Raw genomic sequence first — 19,860 nt, 5'->3', positions numbered from 1 at the left:
CACAGAGAGAGCAACTGAACAAGATTCTGCTTGACCTGCTGCACCAGGCGCCCAGCAAGAATGGTAAGAGAAAAATAAAAATTTACCCAAAAGGCTTTAGTAACATAACATTCCTTCCAACCAAATTAAATTTCTTAAATCAAATAATGTAAAAGCCTCTTTATTGTTGCCTTTATTTTGGGTGTTCAATAACAAATTATATTTCTGGAAAATTACAGCAAAGTGGTCAGTTAGTAAATGGCGCCGGCGCGATTCAGTGCCTGTCGTGTTGGGGATGGGAATTGCTGAATGAAATTTCACAGGATCTGTCATGCATGAAGATCGAGGAAGTGCTGTATCTCGTGGTAGTTTGATGTCATAAATTAAGTAATCCAAGTGTCAAATCAACAACAAAAATAATTTTAAAGACCCATATGTGCACTACAGTCATGGCCAAAAGTTTTGGCAGTAACATCAATTTTGTGTTTTGCAAAGTCTGCTGCTTCAGTATTTGTAGATTATTTTTCCACATATTTCTATGGTATACTGAAAAACAATAATAAGCCGGATCATCACCAAATTGCTCATGGATCGTTGGAAGAAGTCGCTCTTGCTGGACGTTTTGATGCCATTTTTTACTCATGGCAGTGTTTTTGGGCGGAATTATGAGAGAGCCCACTCTCTTAGTTGAAAAGCACCCCCACACATGATTGCTCTCAGGATGCTTAACTGTTGGCACAACACAGGACTCGTGGTAGCATTTTCTCCTCTGAACAACTGATTTTCCAGATGTCCCAAACAGTCGGAAGTGAGCTTCATCAGAGAAAATAACTTTGCACCAGTCTTCTGCTGTCCAATCCTTGTACTTCCTGCAGAATTTCAGTCTGTCCTTGATGTTTTTCTTGGGGAGAAGTGGATTCTTTGCTGCCCTTATTGACACCAGGCCGTTGTCCAAAAGACTTGGCCTCACTGTGCGTGCAGATGCTCTCACACCAACCTGCTGCCATTCCTGAGCAAGCTCTGCACTGGTGGAGACACGAATCTGTAGCTGACACTCTGGGACGTCCTGAAGACTTCTTCACTGCAGTCAAACCTCTCTCCTTGAAGTTCTTGATGATCCAGTAAATGGTTCTTTCAGGTGCAATATTCTTTGTAGCAACTTCCTTGCATGTGAGGCCATTTTGATGCACCGCGAGGATGGCTGCAAGTGTTTCTTTGGAGGTAACCATTGCTAACAAGAACACAATGATTAGAATAATTTCTTCCCTCCTTTTATAGCAATCAGTCTGCTCTTACAATCTAATCAGTATGATAGTGATTTCACCTGACTAGTACTCATTCACACTTTCACATGTGCTGCTGATATGATTAGTCAATTCATGTTAGCTGGTCCTTTTGTGTCAGCATCAAAAAACAGTGAAATTTGTTTTTTTTTGTGAAAAGTTCATTTTTTGGCCAATGAAGCTTTTAGCAATTATTTAAAATACATCTGATCACTCTACACAATCATCTAGAAACAATGTGAATGAACACCACAACAGCTTAAGCAGCAAACTTTGCAAAACACAAAATTTATGTCACTGCCAAAACTTTTGGCCATGACTGTATGTATCCATGTAATCACCCTATATGGGATTAATTATGTTTGCACTTGTATATTTGATAAAACAAATAGGGTTTCTTGTATAGCCCATTTTGAGCCCATGCACACATTTCCCATTAATTACCCAACTAGGAACCACATGGGGATCCCACCTAGGTTCTCCCATGTGGGTCCTAGCTGGTTCACCCATGTGGGTCCTAGTTGGGTCACCCAAGTGGGCCCAAGATGTCTACTCTATTCCCCTGTAGCCCATGTGTAACCCATGTGGGCCCCACATTAACGTGTTTACTGGGATATTGAGTAAACAACTCAATGTTTTTCAAATTTTTAACAGTGTAAATTATAGTCAAATATTTGTAAAATTATCTCTAAATTAACTACTCGGCTGTTATTTTAAGTATTATTTTAAGTATTATGACATTAATGACAAATTACAGTAATTCACATTTTTTATAGAGAAAAATTACTGCATGTTTTATACAGTATTTTTTCAGTTTTCTTAAATTGCATACACTGTTAAAAACTTTAGTGTGAAATTACGTCACGATGTGGGACGATTTGCATAACGCCGCCCAAATGTTCACACAAAGAAAGAAGACGTAACTTTTATTCTCGCTGTAGTATTGTTGCCGACCACCGTCATGTCTTGAAGGCACTGTGTGATTCGTTGTGAAAGCGAAACTACTTTGTTTGGCCTTCCAAAAGAGAATGATATCCACTTCGTCATGCCTAGAGCTGATCCGTGCTGGTTTCTGAGGAAATACAACAACTTAGCGCTGTGGATCGCCGGATCGGCTTTCACTGTATATCCACTTCGTCATGCCTAGAGCTGATCCGTGCTGGTTTCTGAGGAAATGCAACAACTTAGCGCTGTGGATCGCCGGATCGGCTTTCACTGTAGATGAAGCGGAGTCCAGCCCGGGGTCGTCACATGTGGTTGCCGCAAGCCTTCCGGACGCTCCTTCGTCGAATCTGCCGGCCGTGCCGTTCTCAAGCCCATCGGCCTCCTCTCACTCTAGCTCTCCAGCCGTTCCTCACTCTAGGCCACCGCCGCTCTGCCTTTATATATTCAGTTAATCAACACTCGAAGCACACCTGTGAAGAAAATTTCAGGGGGTATAACTTTAAATAACAAAGAATGAAATTCAATATTAAGAGACTCAAACTCCTCCTTGTCAGGTGACACATGAAAGTGAAACTATTGCAGCAGGATCTGTTTTGCCATATAAGGAAGTGAACTACATGAAGAGAGAAAAACACAGTGAGTATCACAATATTAAAATCGTATTTGATAGTCAAAATCAATCCAGACTGGTTTAAAGTGAAGTACAACAATAAGCAGTATCAAATATTTTTAAAGTAGTTAAAATTACATCAAGAGAGAAAACACAGAGTCTGTAAATCATCAGATTCCACTTTTACTTTCATTTTAACACAGTGCTTGTCTGAATTTGTTACGCAGTTTGTGAATAATTAGATTCTGTGTACATGATGTCAAGATGAAATTGTTTTTCATGTGTGCAGGTCATTGTTGTGGACTGACTGTTGAGACAGAGGTGGATTTGAGAAAATTAATTACTGAGGTGATTCATAACTCACTCTGTGGATCAACACGTGTCTGCTTTTAGATGAAACCATGGCCTTCAGAATGAATCTCTCTGAAGAACATGACACACAGATAAAGACAGTCAAGCGGTGAGAGAACTTGAAATGTTTCAGATTTTTAATGTTCAGAAACAATAAATGCATACTACAATAACATTTTCATTTATAGTCTGATTCAGCGTTTTGAATCATTCTTGCCTGAACACATCGATGTGTCTGTGAGGAAAAAACAACGGAGGGATCTTTCAGATCTCTGCAGAGAGGAAGACTCTTCTGTTGAGCGCAGGTGAGATATTATGAGTGTCATATATACTGCAGGTGTGGTGCATTATGGACATTCACCAGGTGTCCCTATTGCTGCTGGATGTTTCTGTGTCTGTCTGTATCTTAATTTATCTCCGTTTATGTTACCCAACCTACGTTTGTCAGATGAACATGATTTTTTAATGTTGTTTTTTGCTTTTTATGTCACGGTACCTCATGTTGATTTAACATGATTTTTGTTTAAATTAAAGCTTTATCCACTATATGCAGTGGTGTTTCAATAAATTAAACAAAACTATGATAAAATCTATGATAAAACCAGATATTTAGATTTTTATTGTTTTTGTCTCGTCGTGCCGGGTAACGGCATCACAGTATGCTGAGGGGCGTAAAATTTCCGTCACACACTTGAGGCATACGGCCAATCAGAGCACACCTCGCTTTTCAGAACGATGAGCTTTGTATAATTTGACGCGTTTCAGAAAGGCGGAGCATAGAAAAGCAAAAATAATGTACATTATGTGGAAAATAATGTGTTTTTTTTAAACATTAAACCGCATAAACACATTGCATTACACCAAATACACAAAATAATGTTATTTTTAGCAACATCATATGACCCCTTTAATAACAGATTAAAAAAGCTTTGGTCAACTATAACATTTTATAGCATTTTGGCAACCTTAATATTGTACATTATTAAAAGCAGTAAGGCAATAAGCAAAAACATTTCTTGGAAAAAAAATACTTATTTGAAATATTTTTTTCAAAAGTACACAGCAATTCATGCAGATTACAAATATACAGAGAAGTGTAATACACACATAGCTAATTTGTTTGAATGCATTTGTTAAAATATAATGCAACCCCATATAAAACCAAAACCCAAAACTAAAAATCTATGATAATACTTCATCTTCTCCCACCCCCCACCCCCCCAAAAAAATACTTGCTTAAGGTAATACATTGTTACACAATAAGAACAATGACAGCATAACTAAAATTAAATACAAAATGAAATTCAATTTGTTTTTAAGAAAGACTTTCTTTGAAAGTGTGCTGATGTTAATGCGTCACCATTATACTCCTCAAATGAATACTTCAAGGGATAGTTCACCCAAAAATGAAAATTCTGGTATTCAATTCAATTAAATTCAAGTTTATTTGTATAGCGCTTTTTACGATACAAATCGTTGCAAAGCAACTTTACAGAAAATTACGTTTCTACAAATTTTAGTAGCAGCTTATCTGTGGTGATTAGATGTGATGTGTCAGTTTATGTACATATGGCAGAAATGTACGGAAAAATCCATTAAAGACGTAATCAAACAGACGATGAACACTATTAACAGCAATTATTATATGATGCAATCAAACTTATAGCAAAATGTGGTAGTTCTGTATGTTGTTTCAGGGTTGGCATCATCTGAGGTCCTCTGAGGGGTTGCATCATCTCTTCTCAGGTGTTCTGGATCCAGACTGAAGCTTGTGTAAATCCTGGTTACAACAGGATGTCAATTCTGTGGCAGAAACAGAGAAATAAATAGAGACATAATTAGCATAACTGCTGTTCCAACCCAGTTAAATTAATTTGTTTAACCCAAGCTAAAGAATAATAATGTGCATTTGATCAGATATAACTGCAGTACAAGATTATGAGATGCATTATTTGAATGCCTGGCCAGAGAGATGAGTCTTTAATCTAGATTTAAACAGAGAGAGTGTGTCTGAACCCCGAACGGTATCAGGAAGGCTATTCCAGAGTTTGGGAGCCAAATGCGAAAACGCTCTACCTCCTTTAGTGGACTTTGCTATCCTAGGTACTACCAAAAGTCCAGAGTTTTGCGACCTTAGGGAGTGTGATGTATTGTAGCGTGGTAGAAGACTAGTTAGGTACGCAGGAGCTAAACCATTAAAGTGCATATTCCAGGTTAGAGACCCCAATGAGTCGATGTATATAAAAATAATGTAGGAACTAGATTTTCTTTAAACTACACTATTAAGCCTTCTGGAGTCGTTTTTGTAAGATAATTTTACTTCCGCATCTGAAAACCGCCAAAACCGGAAGTGACGTGACGAGAGGGAGAGCGTTCCATAGGAAAACAATGGATTGCAATGACAGTTCGGACGCTGAGGAAATTTTAAATGTTTATTTACACTTATGATGGACCACATATACAATTTTCTAATTGAGCCTGCTATGTGGCCAAGAGAGCAGGAACAGGCCAGAATTAGACAGAACAACGGTCAAAGGAGAAAAATTGAGTTGTGTGAGGAGAACAAGGCAGGTGTCTTGGTGAGAGACCAGTGTTAGCTTACAGATATACACACGTTAGCTAACGATATGTAATCAGACAATTGCAAAGCTAGTATTGGCCGTCTATGAGTATTGATACTTACCAGTAACAGAAACTAATAAGCATTGATCAGGCGTGTCACACTCGTTAATATCCCGACACTAACTTTACGTGATATAGCGGTTTTTCATCACCGCAGAAGAGAGAGAGAGAGAGATAAACACGTTTTTGTTTCATTAAGTGTGGGAAATGTGAAGCCATGGTCACATCTGAGGAAAGTCAGTGCTGCAGGGAGTTAGGTACTGGGCCTTAGTGGAGAATGTGACCCCCACACTTGCTGTGCAGCATCTGACTCTGCACCCAGGCTTTGAGGCTTGCTGTCTGAACCCATATGTGCTGCAGATAGCCTATGTGCACTTCAGACAGGAGCATGGACCTCTCCAGGCCAGCAGACACATGCATGTTTAGGGATATAATTTATTATTCTGAGCTAAATACTTGTATAAATACATAGTAAATTAAAGATCTGAATATTAAAAACATCTGAATATTATTATTATTTTTTTCAATTACAAGTTGCCTATATGTAGGTCACAACCACCTGTAAGTCAAACTTTTTCATGCCATTGGTATAAGACAATTTTGACAGCATAAAAGCAAGTTGTCCGCTGGGCCTATGCCATTCTGAGCAGGCACATCAGGAAGGCCTTACCTGCATGTGTTGTGTCAGCCATTAGAAGACAGTTTCCAGAGGAAGGAGGACTTTATAAAGGTCCTCCTTATATATATTATATATATATTTTCTTGCACTGTTAATACCTAACTCAAAACACAACTACATATATATATATATATATATACACTGTATATATATATATATATGTAGATGTACCAAACATATACTACCAAAAGCAAAATATACCATCTGACCCATCTAAAAACATTTAACAATCTTTCAGTCTGGGTATACCACTAATGTGTTGTTAACACGTGTTAAATCGTGAATGCTGTGCTAGATACACAACAACAGCCTCATCTTGTTGATCCTCTGGAGGGATCTGGAAAGAGGAGCAGGTGTAGTGGAAGACAGTGCTGCGTTCTCTGTGGTGACCTGCAGTATTCCTCTTTCAGAGACTCCATGATGCATATGCTGGGAGAGCAAGCAAAAGTTTAGATCACATTCACTGCTGACCATGCTTTTCCACTTGGCCTCCATCACATCTGCATCTCCATTAGGAGCGGAAGCTGCAGTCCAGTAGAGGTGGTTAATAACAACAAACAGCTAGCCTTCACTGCTTCAGATCTTCACACTCCCTCATTACTTGCAATGTCTCCCAAAGCCTTATAAACACACCACATGACAACAACAAAAAACCAATTAGCGGTGCAAACAATGTCACTAAGCTGTAACTAGACTTGATGGTTATAATATTAGCAAACTCATATGGTAACGTTTTTACACAGTATATAACATTATTGCTAATGCTTACATGCTAGCTGCTGTGCTTTACAACAACCTATACACATCTCGGTTTGTCTCATTATTTAAATAATTATGTTCACTGATTTGGCAGGTAGCATATGCTTAAAAACAAGACATACGGTGCACAGTTGACGTTTTCGTGGAGCAGCATCTCTGATGGATCCGTGAGCATGGCTGGCGGCCGATCCAGTGAGCCACAGGCGGACTGGGACCCGATAAAGGTGCTCTGTGCATCAGCTCTAAGTCTCACTCGCTTCTTCCTTCGGTATCCCATGTTGAACTGCATCATATCGCCGAGATGATACGTGATCACTAAGTTACACACCACCGCGTTTCTCGAAGCAGATGCATTAGTGAAGTCCCGTCTCTTCATCTGCACAAACGCTCCCAGACCCGGAAGATACCGTCCTTTTTTTTTTGCTAGGAAACCTGTGGACTCGATGTCCTGAAAGGCTGGAGTTAGTGCAACCTCCACAAACACAATAATTTAAAATGACTATGATCAATTTAAATAAAAATAACTACCGAAAACACACTGACTTACGCCCGCTTAAAGCAAAGCGCAGAACACGACTCCCTCTCATGACGTAATATGACGCGATGTAAGAAAAAAAGCCTTTTTTGAGAACTGTCAAGGGAACCGTCACTTTTTCTTCTAAATTTGTGCCCTCACATCTTGTAAAACATTTTCAAATCCTGCATTAATGGTTCATATGGTATTTTAATACAAGGTTATATACCGCACGCATTAAGATAGACCTATAGAAAAAAATATTTGAATCTTTTTCTTTTCTAAGAATGGCTTAACTTGAAGTGCTGTAAAAAAAAAATGGAAATAAATATTATTTTAAGGTACTTTATGATTTGTTGCCATACGGCAACAGCATACAATAGTGGATCTATCTTAGAATAAGTGTAAGCTTACTTATAATTAATATTTTTCCTCAGAAATGTTGTTTGTGTTGACTCAATTGGTGCTATTATAAGCTTTAACACAGTACTTACTTATAATTGACACCTTATACATACTTTCCAAGAACTTGTGCTTTAATTTATTCTATTCTTTTTTTGCTGAATAATGATTTATATTTGTTTTAATTTCATTACATTTTTCATGAATGTTATTTAAACTGCAAATTTATACAGTTAAAACAAATATAATACTGTATATAATGTATATAATGTATCATAAAACACTGACATAAAACCAAAAACATTGCAATCTCTTGAGAGGAAGACTATGGACATCACCCCCCCAAATAATCCTTGAAAGATCACCTTTTTTATGTATGAAACTTCACAAAGCAGTTTTTTCATGTGCAGGAAGAGCAAGTTCTGCCCTTTTCTTCTTTACCTTGCCATAGAATATGGCCGTGCTCACTGATGTAATGCTACCTGTATTCATATTTAATCAAAAGTAAAATTGCCATTTCAATTTGATTATATCCATAATACAAATGCCATTAACCTACGACTAATCAACATTATTTCCCTAGTATTAATGTTGTTATTGTTACAGCTTAACAAATTGCAGCTGACCTTGCTAGCTAGCTAAACTATTGTAATAATGTCATTCCACTATTGCACAGTGTTGCCACTTGGCAACACATACATCTGAATGATTTACCAAAAACAAATTTTATAAAAACTTTTTTGAGAGGTGAATATGTCATCATAACATCATAACAGTGATGTTTTAGATTTTTTTGTAGAAGTGACACGGACTGGTCCTTGTTTGTTACTGACGTTTTAGTTTGCTTTCAGCAACTACCGACAAGAGACAGCAGTCTGTCAGAAATCTCGCCACAGAAAAAAACTGCATGTCATGTGACTTAATCAAAGCACATCATTGGCTAAACTAAGGTCTTCTCTTTCCAACAAAAAAACGAGAATGTTCTCTTAAAGAGACAGTTGCAAGGAAATGAACACAAAGAGTATGTTGCCATATGGGTTAATTTGAAAAAATTTTTTACCTGCAATATACACTTTAAGGGCCTTGTAGGTAAATAATAATATTTTGTAACTGATACAACACTTAATAGGTAGCCTGTGCATAGACTGTAAAATTGGGGTAATATGATCATATTTTCTTGACCTGGTAAGGACTCTAGCCGCTGCATTTTGGACTACCTGTAGCTTGTTTATTGAAGATGCAGGACAACCACCTAGCAGTGCGTTACAATAGTCCAGTCTAGAGGTCATGAATGCATGAACTAGCTTTTCTGTATCAGAAACAGGTAACATGTTTTGTAGCTTGGCAATGTTTCTAAGATGGAAGAATGCTGTTTTTGTAACATGGGAATATAATTTTCAAAAGACAAGTTGCTGTCTAATATAAGTTGCTGTGTAATATAATATAATAATAATAATATATATTGCTGTGCTGTATTACTACCATAACAAAATTAACAATTCGTCTAACTCTCGCATGCTCTTTAAAACATTTTCCTCGCTCCTTTGTCCTCCTCCTCCCCCTCCTGCATCAACTCTAATAGCTGACGACTTTGCCACATTTTTCATTAATAAAACGAAAAACATCAGTGCACAATTTTCCACACCACAATCTGTCAAGCACATCTTACCAGCAGACATACACTCATTCACATCCTTCTCTTCACTCTCTGAAGCAGAAGTCTCCAAACTCGTCCTTTCTAATCATCCATCCTACAATTTGATCCTTTTCCATTTCATCTCCTTCAAGCCATTTCTCCAGCAGTTGTACCTGCACTCACTCACATCATTAACATATCCCTTCTCAGAAGTGGACATTCAACCGAGACCTGCTCTCAGTTGTTGAAGCCCTAAGACTGGCAAGAGCAGATTCCAAATCTTCCCATACTTATCTTGCTGGATCTGTTCGCTGCTTTTGACACGGTTAACCACCAGATCCGCCTATCAAGCCTATTTGCAAAGGGCATCTCAGGAACCGCACTCCAGTGGTTTGAGTCTTACCTATCAGATAGGTCCTTCAAAGTATCTTGGAGAGGTGAGGTGTCCAAGACGCAACATCTAACTACTGGGGTGCCTCAGGGCTGTTTTTGGACCACTTCTCTTCTCTGTCTACATGGCATCATTAGGTTCTGTCATTCAGAAACATGGCTTTTCATACCACTGCTATGCTGATGACACTCAACTTTATCTCTCATTCCATCCTGATGATCCGACGATAGCTGCTCGCGTCTCAGCTTGTCTAACAGACATTTCTTGCTGGATGAAGGACCATCACCTTCAAGTAAACCTTGCCGAGACAGAACTGCTTGTGGGTCCAGCAAACCCATCGTTTCATCACAATTTCACCATCCAGTTAGGTACATCAACCATAACTCCTTTAAAAACAGCCAGAAACCTTGGAGTTATGATTGTTGATCAGCTGACTTTCTCAGACCACATTGCTAAAACTGTCCGGTCCTGCAGATTTGCTTTATTCAACATCAAGAAGATCAGGCCCTTTCTTTCGGGAACATGCTTCACAACTCCTTGTTCAAGCTCTTGTTCTATCCAGGCTGGACTATTGCAATGCTCTCTTGGTAGGTCTTTCAGCCAGTTCTATCAAACCTTTACAATTAATCCAGGACGCGGCAGCAAGATACATTTTTAAAGAGCCAAAAAGAATGCATGTCACAACTCTCTTTATCAATTTGCACTGGCTACCAAAAGCTGCTCACATAAAATTCAAGACATTGATGTTTGCCTACAAAACCACCACTGGCTCTGCACAACTTTACCTAAATTCATTACTTCAGAATGATATGCCCTCTAGAAGCTTGCGTTCTGCAAGTGAACGTTGCTTGATTGTGCCATCCCAAAGAACCACAAAATCACTTTTACAGACTTTTAAATTAAATGTTCCCTCCTGGTGGAATGACCTGCCCCACTCAATCCGAGCAGCTGAGTCCTTAGCCATCTTCAAGAATCGGCTAAAAACACATCCCTTCCATTTTTATTTGACCCTCTAACTTTAGCACTCTCTATTCTAATTCTATTCTTTAAAAAAAAAACTAACTCTAGCTTTCTAATCTTTTTGTATTCTGTATGTTTTCTTTTCATTTATTATGCAATTAACAAAAGCAAAAAGACCTCTAACACTAGCTTGCTGTATTCTTTTTCTATTCTATCTGTTTTCGTCTTATTTATTATATTTAAAAAAAAAACTTGCTACATGTACTGCGTTAAGCTAACTGAGACTTGTTTCAAAAGACAAGTTGCTATCTAATATAACACCCAGATTTTTTACTGTAGAGGAAGTAACCGTTCATCCGTCTAGTTGCAAATTGTAATCCACGAGATTCTGTGTTTGAATCTGTCTTTTGGTCCAATAAGTAATATCTCTGTCTTATCCTAATTTAATAGGAGAAAATAATTGGTAATCCAATCTTTTACATTTTTAACACAATCTGTTATCTTAGATAATTTAGAAGTTTCATCTGGTCTTGTTGAGATATATAGTTGAGTGTCATCAGCATAACAGTGGAAACTAATCCTGTATTTTCTAATAATAATATTACCAAGGGGCAACATGTATATTGAAAATAGCAAACCATATTTTACTGGTGATAATTGAGATGACTCCCCATTTAAATAAACAAAGTGGTAGCGATCGGGCAGGTAGGATCTAAACCATCTTAAAGCCTGCCCTTGAAAACCTGTATAGTTTTGTAATCGATCTATGAGTATGTCATGATCTATAGTGTCAAACGCAGCACTAAGATCAAGTAAAACTAGCAATGAGATGCATTCTTGGTCGGACGCAAGAAGCAAGTCATTTGTCATTTTAACAAGTGCAGTTTCTGTGCTATGGTGGGGCCTGAAACTCAAATTCTGAAACTGGGCCTGAATTCTTCAGAGAGATAATTTTTTTGCAGGAAGGAGCACAATTGAGCAAGACAACTACGAGTTAATAATATTGAGAAGCGGTTCTTCTGCTACAGGTAACAACTCTTTCGGTAATTTAGTGGGTACAGGATCTAGCAGGCATGTTGTTGGTTTAGATGCAGTGATAAGTGTATTTAGCTCTTCCTGTCCTATAGTTGTAAAGCACTGCAGTTTTTCTTTGGGTGCGATAAATGAAGCTGAAGTATTAGACGCTGTAGAATATACATTTGCTATTGTATTTCTGATGTGAATATTTAGATCGGGTGGCATCTGGTTATTTGTTAATCTAGCCACTGTGGATTGTTTTGGTTATTTTCTATGAGTTTGTGGATATGCTCGGCCCTGTCAGCTTTTAGAGCCTGTCTATAGCTGGACATACTGTTTTTCCACGCAATTCTTAAAACTTCTAAGTTAGTTTTTCTCCATTTGCACTCAAGACTACGAGTTTCTTTTTTGAGAGAGTGGGTATTACTGTTGTACCATGGCACAGTACGTTTCTTTATTTGATGGGGGCAACAGTTTCTAATGTATTAGAAAAGTGCCCATGTTGCTAGTCATTTCGTCTAGTTCATGTGTATTTATGGGTACACAGAACAGTTGAGATAATTCAGGCAGGTTATTTGTGAATCTGTCTTTGGTGGCTGGAACAATAGTTCTGCCCGGACGATAACGCGGAGCCATATAGTTAATATCAGTAATACGCAGCATGCACGATACAAGGAAATGGTCAGTAACATCATCACTTTGAGGTACGATATCTATATCAGTAAGATCAATTCCATGCGATATCAGTAAATCTAGCATATGATTAAAACGATGAGTGGGCCCGGTGACGTTTTGCTTGACTCCAAAAGAGTTTATTAGGTCAGTAAACGCAAGTCCTAAAGCATCATTTGTATTATCAACGTAAATGTTAAAATCTCCGACAATTAGCACTTTATCAACAGTAACTAATAGGTCTGAGAGGAAATCTGCAAATTCTTTTAGGGAATCTGTATACGGACCTGGTGGTCTATACACAGTAGCCAGAGCAAGAGATATGATATATTTATTTTGCATATCTGACAGTGTAACATTAAGCAGAAGTATTTCGAATGAGTTAAACCTGTATCCTGTTTTCTGAGTAACATTGAGAATATCACTATATATTGTTGCAATACCTCCGCCACGACCGGTCTGACGGGGCTCAAGCTTATAACAGTAGCTTGGTGGAGTAGACTCATTTAGACCAATATACTCATTTGGTTTTAGCCAGGTTTCAGTCAAGCAGAGTACATCAAAACTATTATCTGTGATCATTTAATTTACAATAACTGCTTTGGGTGTGAGTGATCTAATGTTTATAAGCCCAAACTCTAAAAATAGTTTTTGTTCATTTATTTTACATTTTTCTGGTTTAATCACGATCATATTTTTTTATAGATCCTGCATTAAACTTATATTTTGACCTCACAACTCGCGGAACAGACACAGTCTTAATAGATTGGACAGCATAAGTGCTTCTATAATTTAAGCGGGTAGAACAAAAGTCATCATAGCAGTTTTTTGAGAATTGGCTTACTAGTCATATGGAGTGTAGCATCCTGCAGATGTTGTCCAACAGGAGTTCTGCTCCGACTCTGCTGGGGTGCAGGCCATCAGCGCGAAAAAGCCTAGGACGCTCCTAGAAAAGATTCCAGTTATTAACAAAGAGCAGTTTCTGTTCTTTACACCATGACAATAACCATTCATTTAAAGCAAAAAGTCTACTGTATCATTTACTCACCGTCAAGTTGTTCCAAACCTGTATACATTTCTTTGTTCTGCTGAACACAAAGGAAGGTATGAGGCCAAACAGCTTTGGGGCACCATTGATTTCCATATAGTAGAAAAAAATACTATGGAAGTCAATGCTGCCCCAAAACTGTTCAGTTATAAGCATTCTTCAAAATACCTTCCTTTGTGTTCAGCAGAACAAGGAAATGTATACAGGTTTGGAGCAACTTGAGGGTGAGTAAATGATACCAGAATTTTCATTTTTGTGTGAACTATCCCTTTCATCAGTTAAGTGGGCTGTTGAATTTTGCTGTAGCTAATGCCAAGTTATCCAAATAACTGTAAGATTATCTGGCCCTATTGACAATCCTGATGTCCCCTGGTCCGTCATGGGCATTGTCTCCTCAATGTATCCTAGGATGAGGGCTTCATCTGCATCCTGCAAAATGCACAGTTAAAAAATAGAGTCAATACTACTCTGGAAATATAAATAATTTAATAATATCTGTACCCTGATAAATGTAAACTTGAATATAATGAGAAACAGTTATGGTCAACAAAGACTGATTACAGACAACAGACCTTGACAACGTCCGACAATGGTAATGTCCGGTTCTGTTTCTCATACTGACGCAAAATTTTATCTAGTCGACATATATTTACATTACATTTAGTCATTTAGCAGACGCTTTTATCCAAAGTGACTTACAAATGGGAACAATGGAAGCAATCAAAATCAACAAAAGAGCAATGATATACAAGTGCTATAACAAGTCTCAGTTAGCTTAACGCAGTACACGTAGCAAGTTTTTTTTTTAAATATTATAAATAAAAAGAAAACAGATAGAATAGAAAAAGAATAGAGCAAGCTAGTCTTAGAGGTATTTTTGCTTTTGTTAATTGTACAATAAATGAAAAGAAAACCATATAGAATACAAAAAGATAAGAAAGCTAGAGTTTTTTTTTTAAAGAAAATAATTAGAATAGAGAGTGCTAGAGTTAGAGGGTCAAATAAAAGATTGATAAAGAACATCAATGCCTTGAATTTTATGCAAGCAGTTATTGGTAGCCAGTGCAAATTGACAGTGTGACATGCATTCTTTTTGGCTCATTAAAAATGTATCTTGCTGCCGTGTTCTGGAATACAAACAAAGAAAAAGACTGCACACATTTCGAAAAACGTTAATATACATGATTTTTTTCAGACCTGGCTAAAGCTAGTGTTAACGTTAGCTAAACTGAGCATTAGCACAAACGTTGCTTTTAAAACAATGTTGTTTGATATGACAAGTTCATAAAACCTAAATGAAAATGTACGTTTGTATTGCTGTTGTGTTTCAGTCTGTGTGAGAATGAATCTCCTGAACCCAGCTGTGTGTCCATGAAGAGTGACCAGTCCATGAGTCGACCGATTGCATTCAGCTCGGGAGACTCATCTGCTGATCTGAGGTGTTGTTTAGTTTACAGTATAAGAATAGAAAAAAACATTTTATATATATATACTGTATATATATGGTATTCATTCATTTACTGATGTGTATTTGTTTAACTACAGTCAAGAACATGAAGGACCAGAATCACATACAGCAAAGCAGAACTTAGACTCAATTTTCAAGGTTAGTTTTGTGTGTGTGTGTGTGTGTGTGTGTTTGTGTGTGTGTGTCCATCCCAACACAATAACCCTCTTGGTAAAAGTATTAAGAAATGGAGAAATCTGTGAAATCCTCTCTGTAATAGTCACATGTACTTTCCTACCCACGTAAGATCATTTGTAGGCCACTATAAAGCAGATTAATGACCACTAAAGCAGAGAAGCTGAATTCATATTGTAGCGTCTGGAACACTCCAACACACAGCTAGCTTTCACAAATACTTTGTAACACCCCAGGACGCCGAACAAGACCCTGGTTTCATGGTAACCCGATACATTTACAACCTTGTGGAATGCGAGCCGGCTCTCATTCTGCTTTCTCCAGAAACAAGGGGTACAAATGCACAGGAGAAATGGACTGTTCTACTAATTAATTCATAGGAAAACCTTTTCTTTGAATGAACACACATTTTCTTCAGGCCATTGTGTGTATTATTGCTGTTTTGTATTAATCTGTTGTATTATAGACTATTTTTATTCGTGCTTACGATAAACCACTCATTCAGATAACCTTACATATAGCTTGTTTAGTATCTATGAATTCGCCTTCTGATGATCTAAACAAGAATGTATATTATTTGTTGGTACGTAGGCAATATATTAGTGCCCTGAGAACCTTTAGTATTTTCAATCAAAGTTCCAGATACTAAAGTACCATGTTTCCACACAAAGAGCCATAAACTCCACAGGATCTCAAAACGCCCACTTGGGATTCCGGCTTTTCTCATTGGATAAGCCCATCTTGAGAGGCGGGGATCTTCTCTGACCTTAAAGCCCACACTCCATGTGACCCGCCCAGTTCGGTGGTTCAGTGAGATGCTAAGATGAAGATGTGAGAAACGCTCCAGGATACCAAACCTCGTGCCAGGCTCCGGCCTAGTCCTTTTCATTCATCAAGTGATTCTGACTCAAACTAGCTCTTTCTCATCAACCAACTTCAGCAAGATCTTGGGGCCTTAAGATTGCATCAGGAATCTTTTTCAGACATACGCAAGTATCAAACTTAGTCGATTTAATTGATGCATTAAGTATCAGTTACACCTTTTTACAAGGTTTGTTGAACTAAGAATCTGACGTTTTCCCTCAGGTTTTAGATCTGCTGAATATGCAAAATGGTTCCATAAATGTCATTCCATATGTCTCTTTCTTTAGTGCTAAACTTTAACCCTTTCCTATACCAACTGTATGTGTGTGTGTGTGTATGTGTATGTTAGACCGGCTTAATGTGTTTATGTAGTATGTTAGACTAGTTTAAGTGTTTATGTAGTTAATAAAACCTTACTTGTATCACACTTGACGTGTTCATTGTTTACTCATAACCGGAGTCAATAATCATGCAGATTTACGTTACAAACTTATAGAATTGTACAGTAAGAAAGTTATTTCCTTTAACCAGGAAATTAACGTTCTTAGAATTGACAAGACAGTTGACCCTGAGTGGTCAGCTAAATATCTACAGTGGATCTAAAATATGAATAGTTAATTATAACTAGTTATGGTTAATTATTCATATTTCCCCATGAGCTAAATTCGCTACAGATTGGTGGAGAATGCGGGCATGATAAAACGAAAGTTATGAGTTTAAACACTGGCAACTTAAAAAGTGTGTGCTTGATAGCCCAGGTTAAAATAGGACGTAACTTCAGATGCCCGGTGGTGTCCCTATTTGCTGGCTTGTTGAGATGCAGATAAAGTGGGGGTTTGAATTGGTACCGCTATTATAATTGGTAGAGTCTTTATGTATTTCATGCTTAATGGCATCGGTGTAAGGTTAATCTGATTTTAGCAAAGAAACCCTAATTTCAGTATTAAAGCATAAATCTGTCCTGACAAAGCGTAAGTCTGAATCTCAGCTCAGCGGCATGTCCAAACTGTACCATAATGTAATATGCTTTAGTGAAGAAATCACAAAATTGCAGTATTGTTTAAATTGTTTCTTTGAAGAAGAAATCTCAGTACAGTTATATCAAGGTAGATGTGAGCGCTGCTCCCCTTTCTACAGCATAAAGGCCTTATAGTTTATAATTAGATTGAAGCAATTCATCTACACTTTGACTGCATATATATAAGCCGAGCAACCTGGTGGTCATTACTGTGTTTCACTCACTGAGTGAAATTAAAGGTGTAATACTGTACTTTAGTACTCATATGTGAGGCAAACATAACTACATATATGTTTAAACCGGTTTTAACTTACAGTAAACACGTTTTGTAATTCTTTAAACAAGTCTTGAAGGCTGAAAGCACCACGTTCTAAAACTATGTGTGTGTGTGTGTGTGTGTGTGTGTATGTGTTTGTTAGACCGGCTTAATGTGTTTTTGTAGTATGTTTGACTAGTTTAAGTGTTTATGTAGTTAATAAAACCTTACTTGTATCACACTTGACGTGTTCATTGTTTACTCATAACCGGAGTCAATAATCATGCAGATTTACGTTACAAACTTATAGAATTGTACAGTAAGAAAGTTATTTCCTTTAACCAGGAAATTAACGTTCTTAGAATTGACAAGACGGTGGACCCTGAGTGGTCAGCTAAATATCTACAGTGGATCTAAAATATTAATAATTAATCATAATTAGTTATGGTTAATTATTCATATTTCCCCATGAGCTGATTCGCTACAATATGTAACCTGACTAAAGCACAAAAGATGAAGATCAATCTAGCAAACAGCCAATCCAATCAAACTCCCTTGTTTAACCTCAGTATCTGTAGACGCTGATGTTTGAGTATTAAGAAATGGAGAAATCTGTGAAATCCTCTCTGTAATAGTCACATGTACTTTCCTACCCACGTAAGATCATTTGTAGGCCACTATAAAGCAGATTAATGACCACTAAAGCAGAGAAGCTGAATTCATATGTAACCTGACTAAAGCACAAAAGATGAAGATCAATCTAGCAAACAGCCAATCCAGTCAAACTCCCTTGTTTAACCTCAGTATCTGTAGACGCTGATGTTTGAGCATACAGTGGAAGTTATTAGCTGGTGTTATATAATTCAGTGATGTTTAGTATTCATGCCTTTGACTAAATTACAAAATAAATTCAGGCTTGACTCTTGTGTATTGATACGTTGGTTCACCTTCTCTGTGACTGAATGCAGGTTTATTGTTTGAATATTCATTATGATTTCAGGAGCTTGAGCACAAAATAATCTCTGTGATGAAGAGTGAGTTGAAAAGTTTTAAGAGACTACTGAGTCCAGATTACCCAGAATGCTCTGAAAGAGACCGTTTAGCTGATAAGGGTCATAGCAGAGTCAGAGAGGGACTTCTGAAGATCACACTGCACATCCTGAGGAAGATGAACCAGACAGACCTCGCTAACACACTACAGACCAGTAAGAGCTATGGATCAGCAGATTATAGCTTGTGTTTTTATTATGAATCTTCTGTCTTCAGTCACTAAAGTTCCTGAATGTCATGACACAATCTAATATCTAACATATCAAACCTAAAAATACATTTCTAAAATATTGCTCTGCCAATAACAACTTTTTCCTTTGCTCAGAACTGATGCCTGTGAATCAACAAAAACTCAGATCCAGACTACAGGATAAATATCAGAGAATCAGTGAAGGACTGTCCAATCATGGAGACTCAACACGTCTGAATGAGATCTACACAGAGCTCTACATCACAGAGGGAGGCAGTGGTGAGGTCAATAATGAACATGAGGTGAGACAGATTGAGACAGTGTCCAGGAGACCAGAGACACAGGAGACACCAATCAATTGCAATGACATATTTAACCCCTCACCTGGACAAGACAAACCCATCAGAACTGTGCTGACTAAAGGAGTCGCTGGAATTGGAAAAACAGTCTCTGTGCAGAAGTTCATTCTGGACTGGGCTGAAGGAAAAGGCAATCAGGATGTTCATTTCATATTTCCACTTCCTTTCAGGAAGCTGAATCTGATACAGAAAAATCTCAACCTTAAGCAACTTCTAAACCACCTTCACACAGAAACCAAAGAGTTTAAGTCAGCAGATTATGAGGACTACAAAGTCATGTTCATATTTGATGGTCTGGATGAGTGTCGACTGCGTCTAGATTTCCAAAACAATCGGAGCTTGTCTGATGTAACAGAATCAGCTTCAGTGGATGTGCTGCTGACCAACCTCATCAAGGGGAATCTACTTCCTTCTGCTCTCCTTTGGATCACCTCTCGACCAGCAGCAGCCAATCAGATCCCTCCTGAGTGTGTCCACCAGGTCACAGAGGTACGAGGATTCAACGACCCTCAGAAGGAGGAATATTTCAGGAAGAGAATAAATGATCCGAGTCTGGCTGATAGAATTGTCACACACATCCGATCATCAAGAAGTCTGTTCATCATGTGTCACA

At 37.8% G+C, this 19,860-nt stretch overlaps 1 protein-coding gene across 1 annotated transcript in view; it reads left to right on the top strand.

The window, feature by feature from the left end:
• The first annotated feature begins 2,821 nt into the window (after window positions 1–2,821).
• Window positions 2,822–19,860, top strand: part of LOC107588450 (NACHT, LRR and PYD domains-containing protein 5-like) — a 29,173-nt gene continuing 12,134 nt past the window's right edge. The window contains exons 1-7 of the mRNA XM_016276547.1: window positions 2,822–2,843; window positions 3,211–3,277; window positions 3,357–3,473; window positions 15,200–15,307; window positions 15,414–15,474; window positions 18,649–18,853; window positions 19,024–19,727. Of these exons, the coding sequence (XP_016132033.1) occupies window positions 2,825–2,843; window positions 3,211–3,277; window positions 3,357–3,473; window positions 15,200–15,307; window positions 15,414–15,474; window positions 18,649–18,853; window positions 19,024–19,727 (1,281 nt within the window). The 5' untranslated portion in view covers window positions 2,822–2,824. The remainder of the gene's footprint in view (window positions 2,844–3,210; window positions 3,278–3,356; window positions 3,474–15,199; window positions 15,308–15,413; window positions 15,475–18,648; window positions 18,854–19,023; window positions 19,728–19,860) is intronic.

The sequence above is a fragment of the Sinocyclocheilus grahami genome, unplaced genomic scaffold, assembly GCF_001515645.1.
Source record: "Sinocyclocheilus grahami isolate Dianchi unplaced genomic scaffold, SAMN03320097.WGS_v1.1 scaffold103.1, whole genome shotgun sequence".
Lineage (NCBI taxonomy): Eukaryota > Metazoa > Chordata > Actinopteri > Cypriniformes > Cyprinidae > Sinocyclocheilus > Sinocyclocheilus grahami.
The sequence above is the reverse complement of the archived record's forward strand: the minus strand, read 5'-3'. Positions and strand labels throughout refer to the sequence as shown.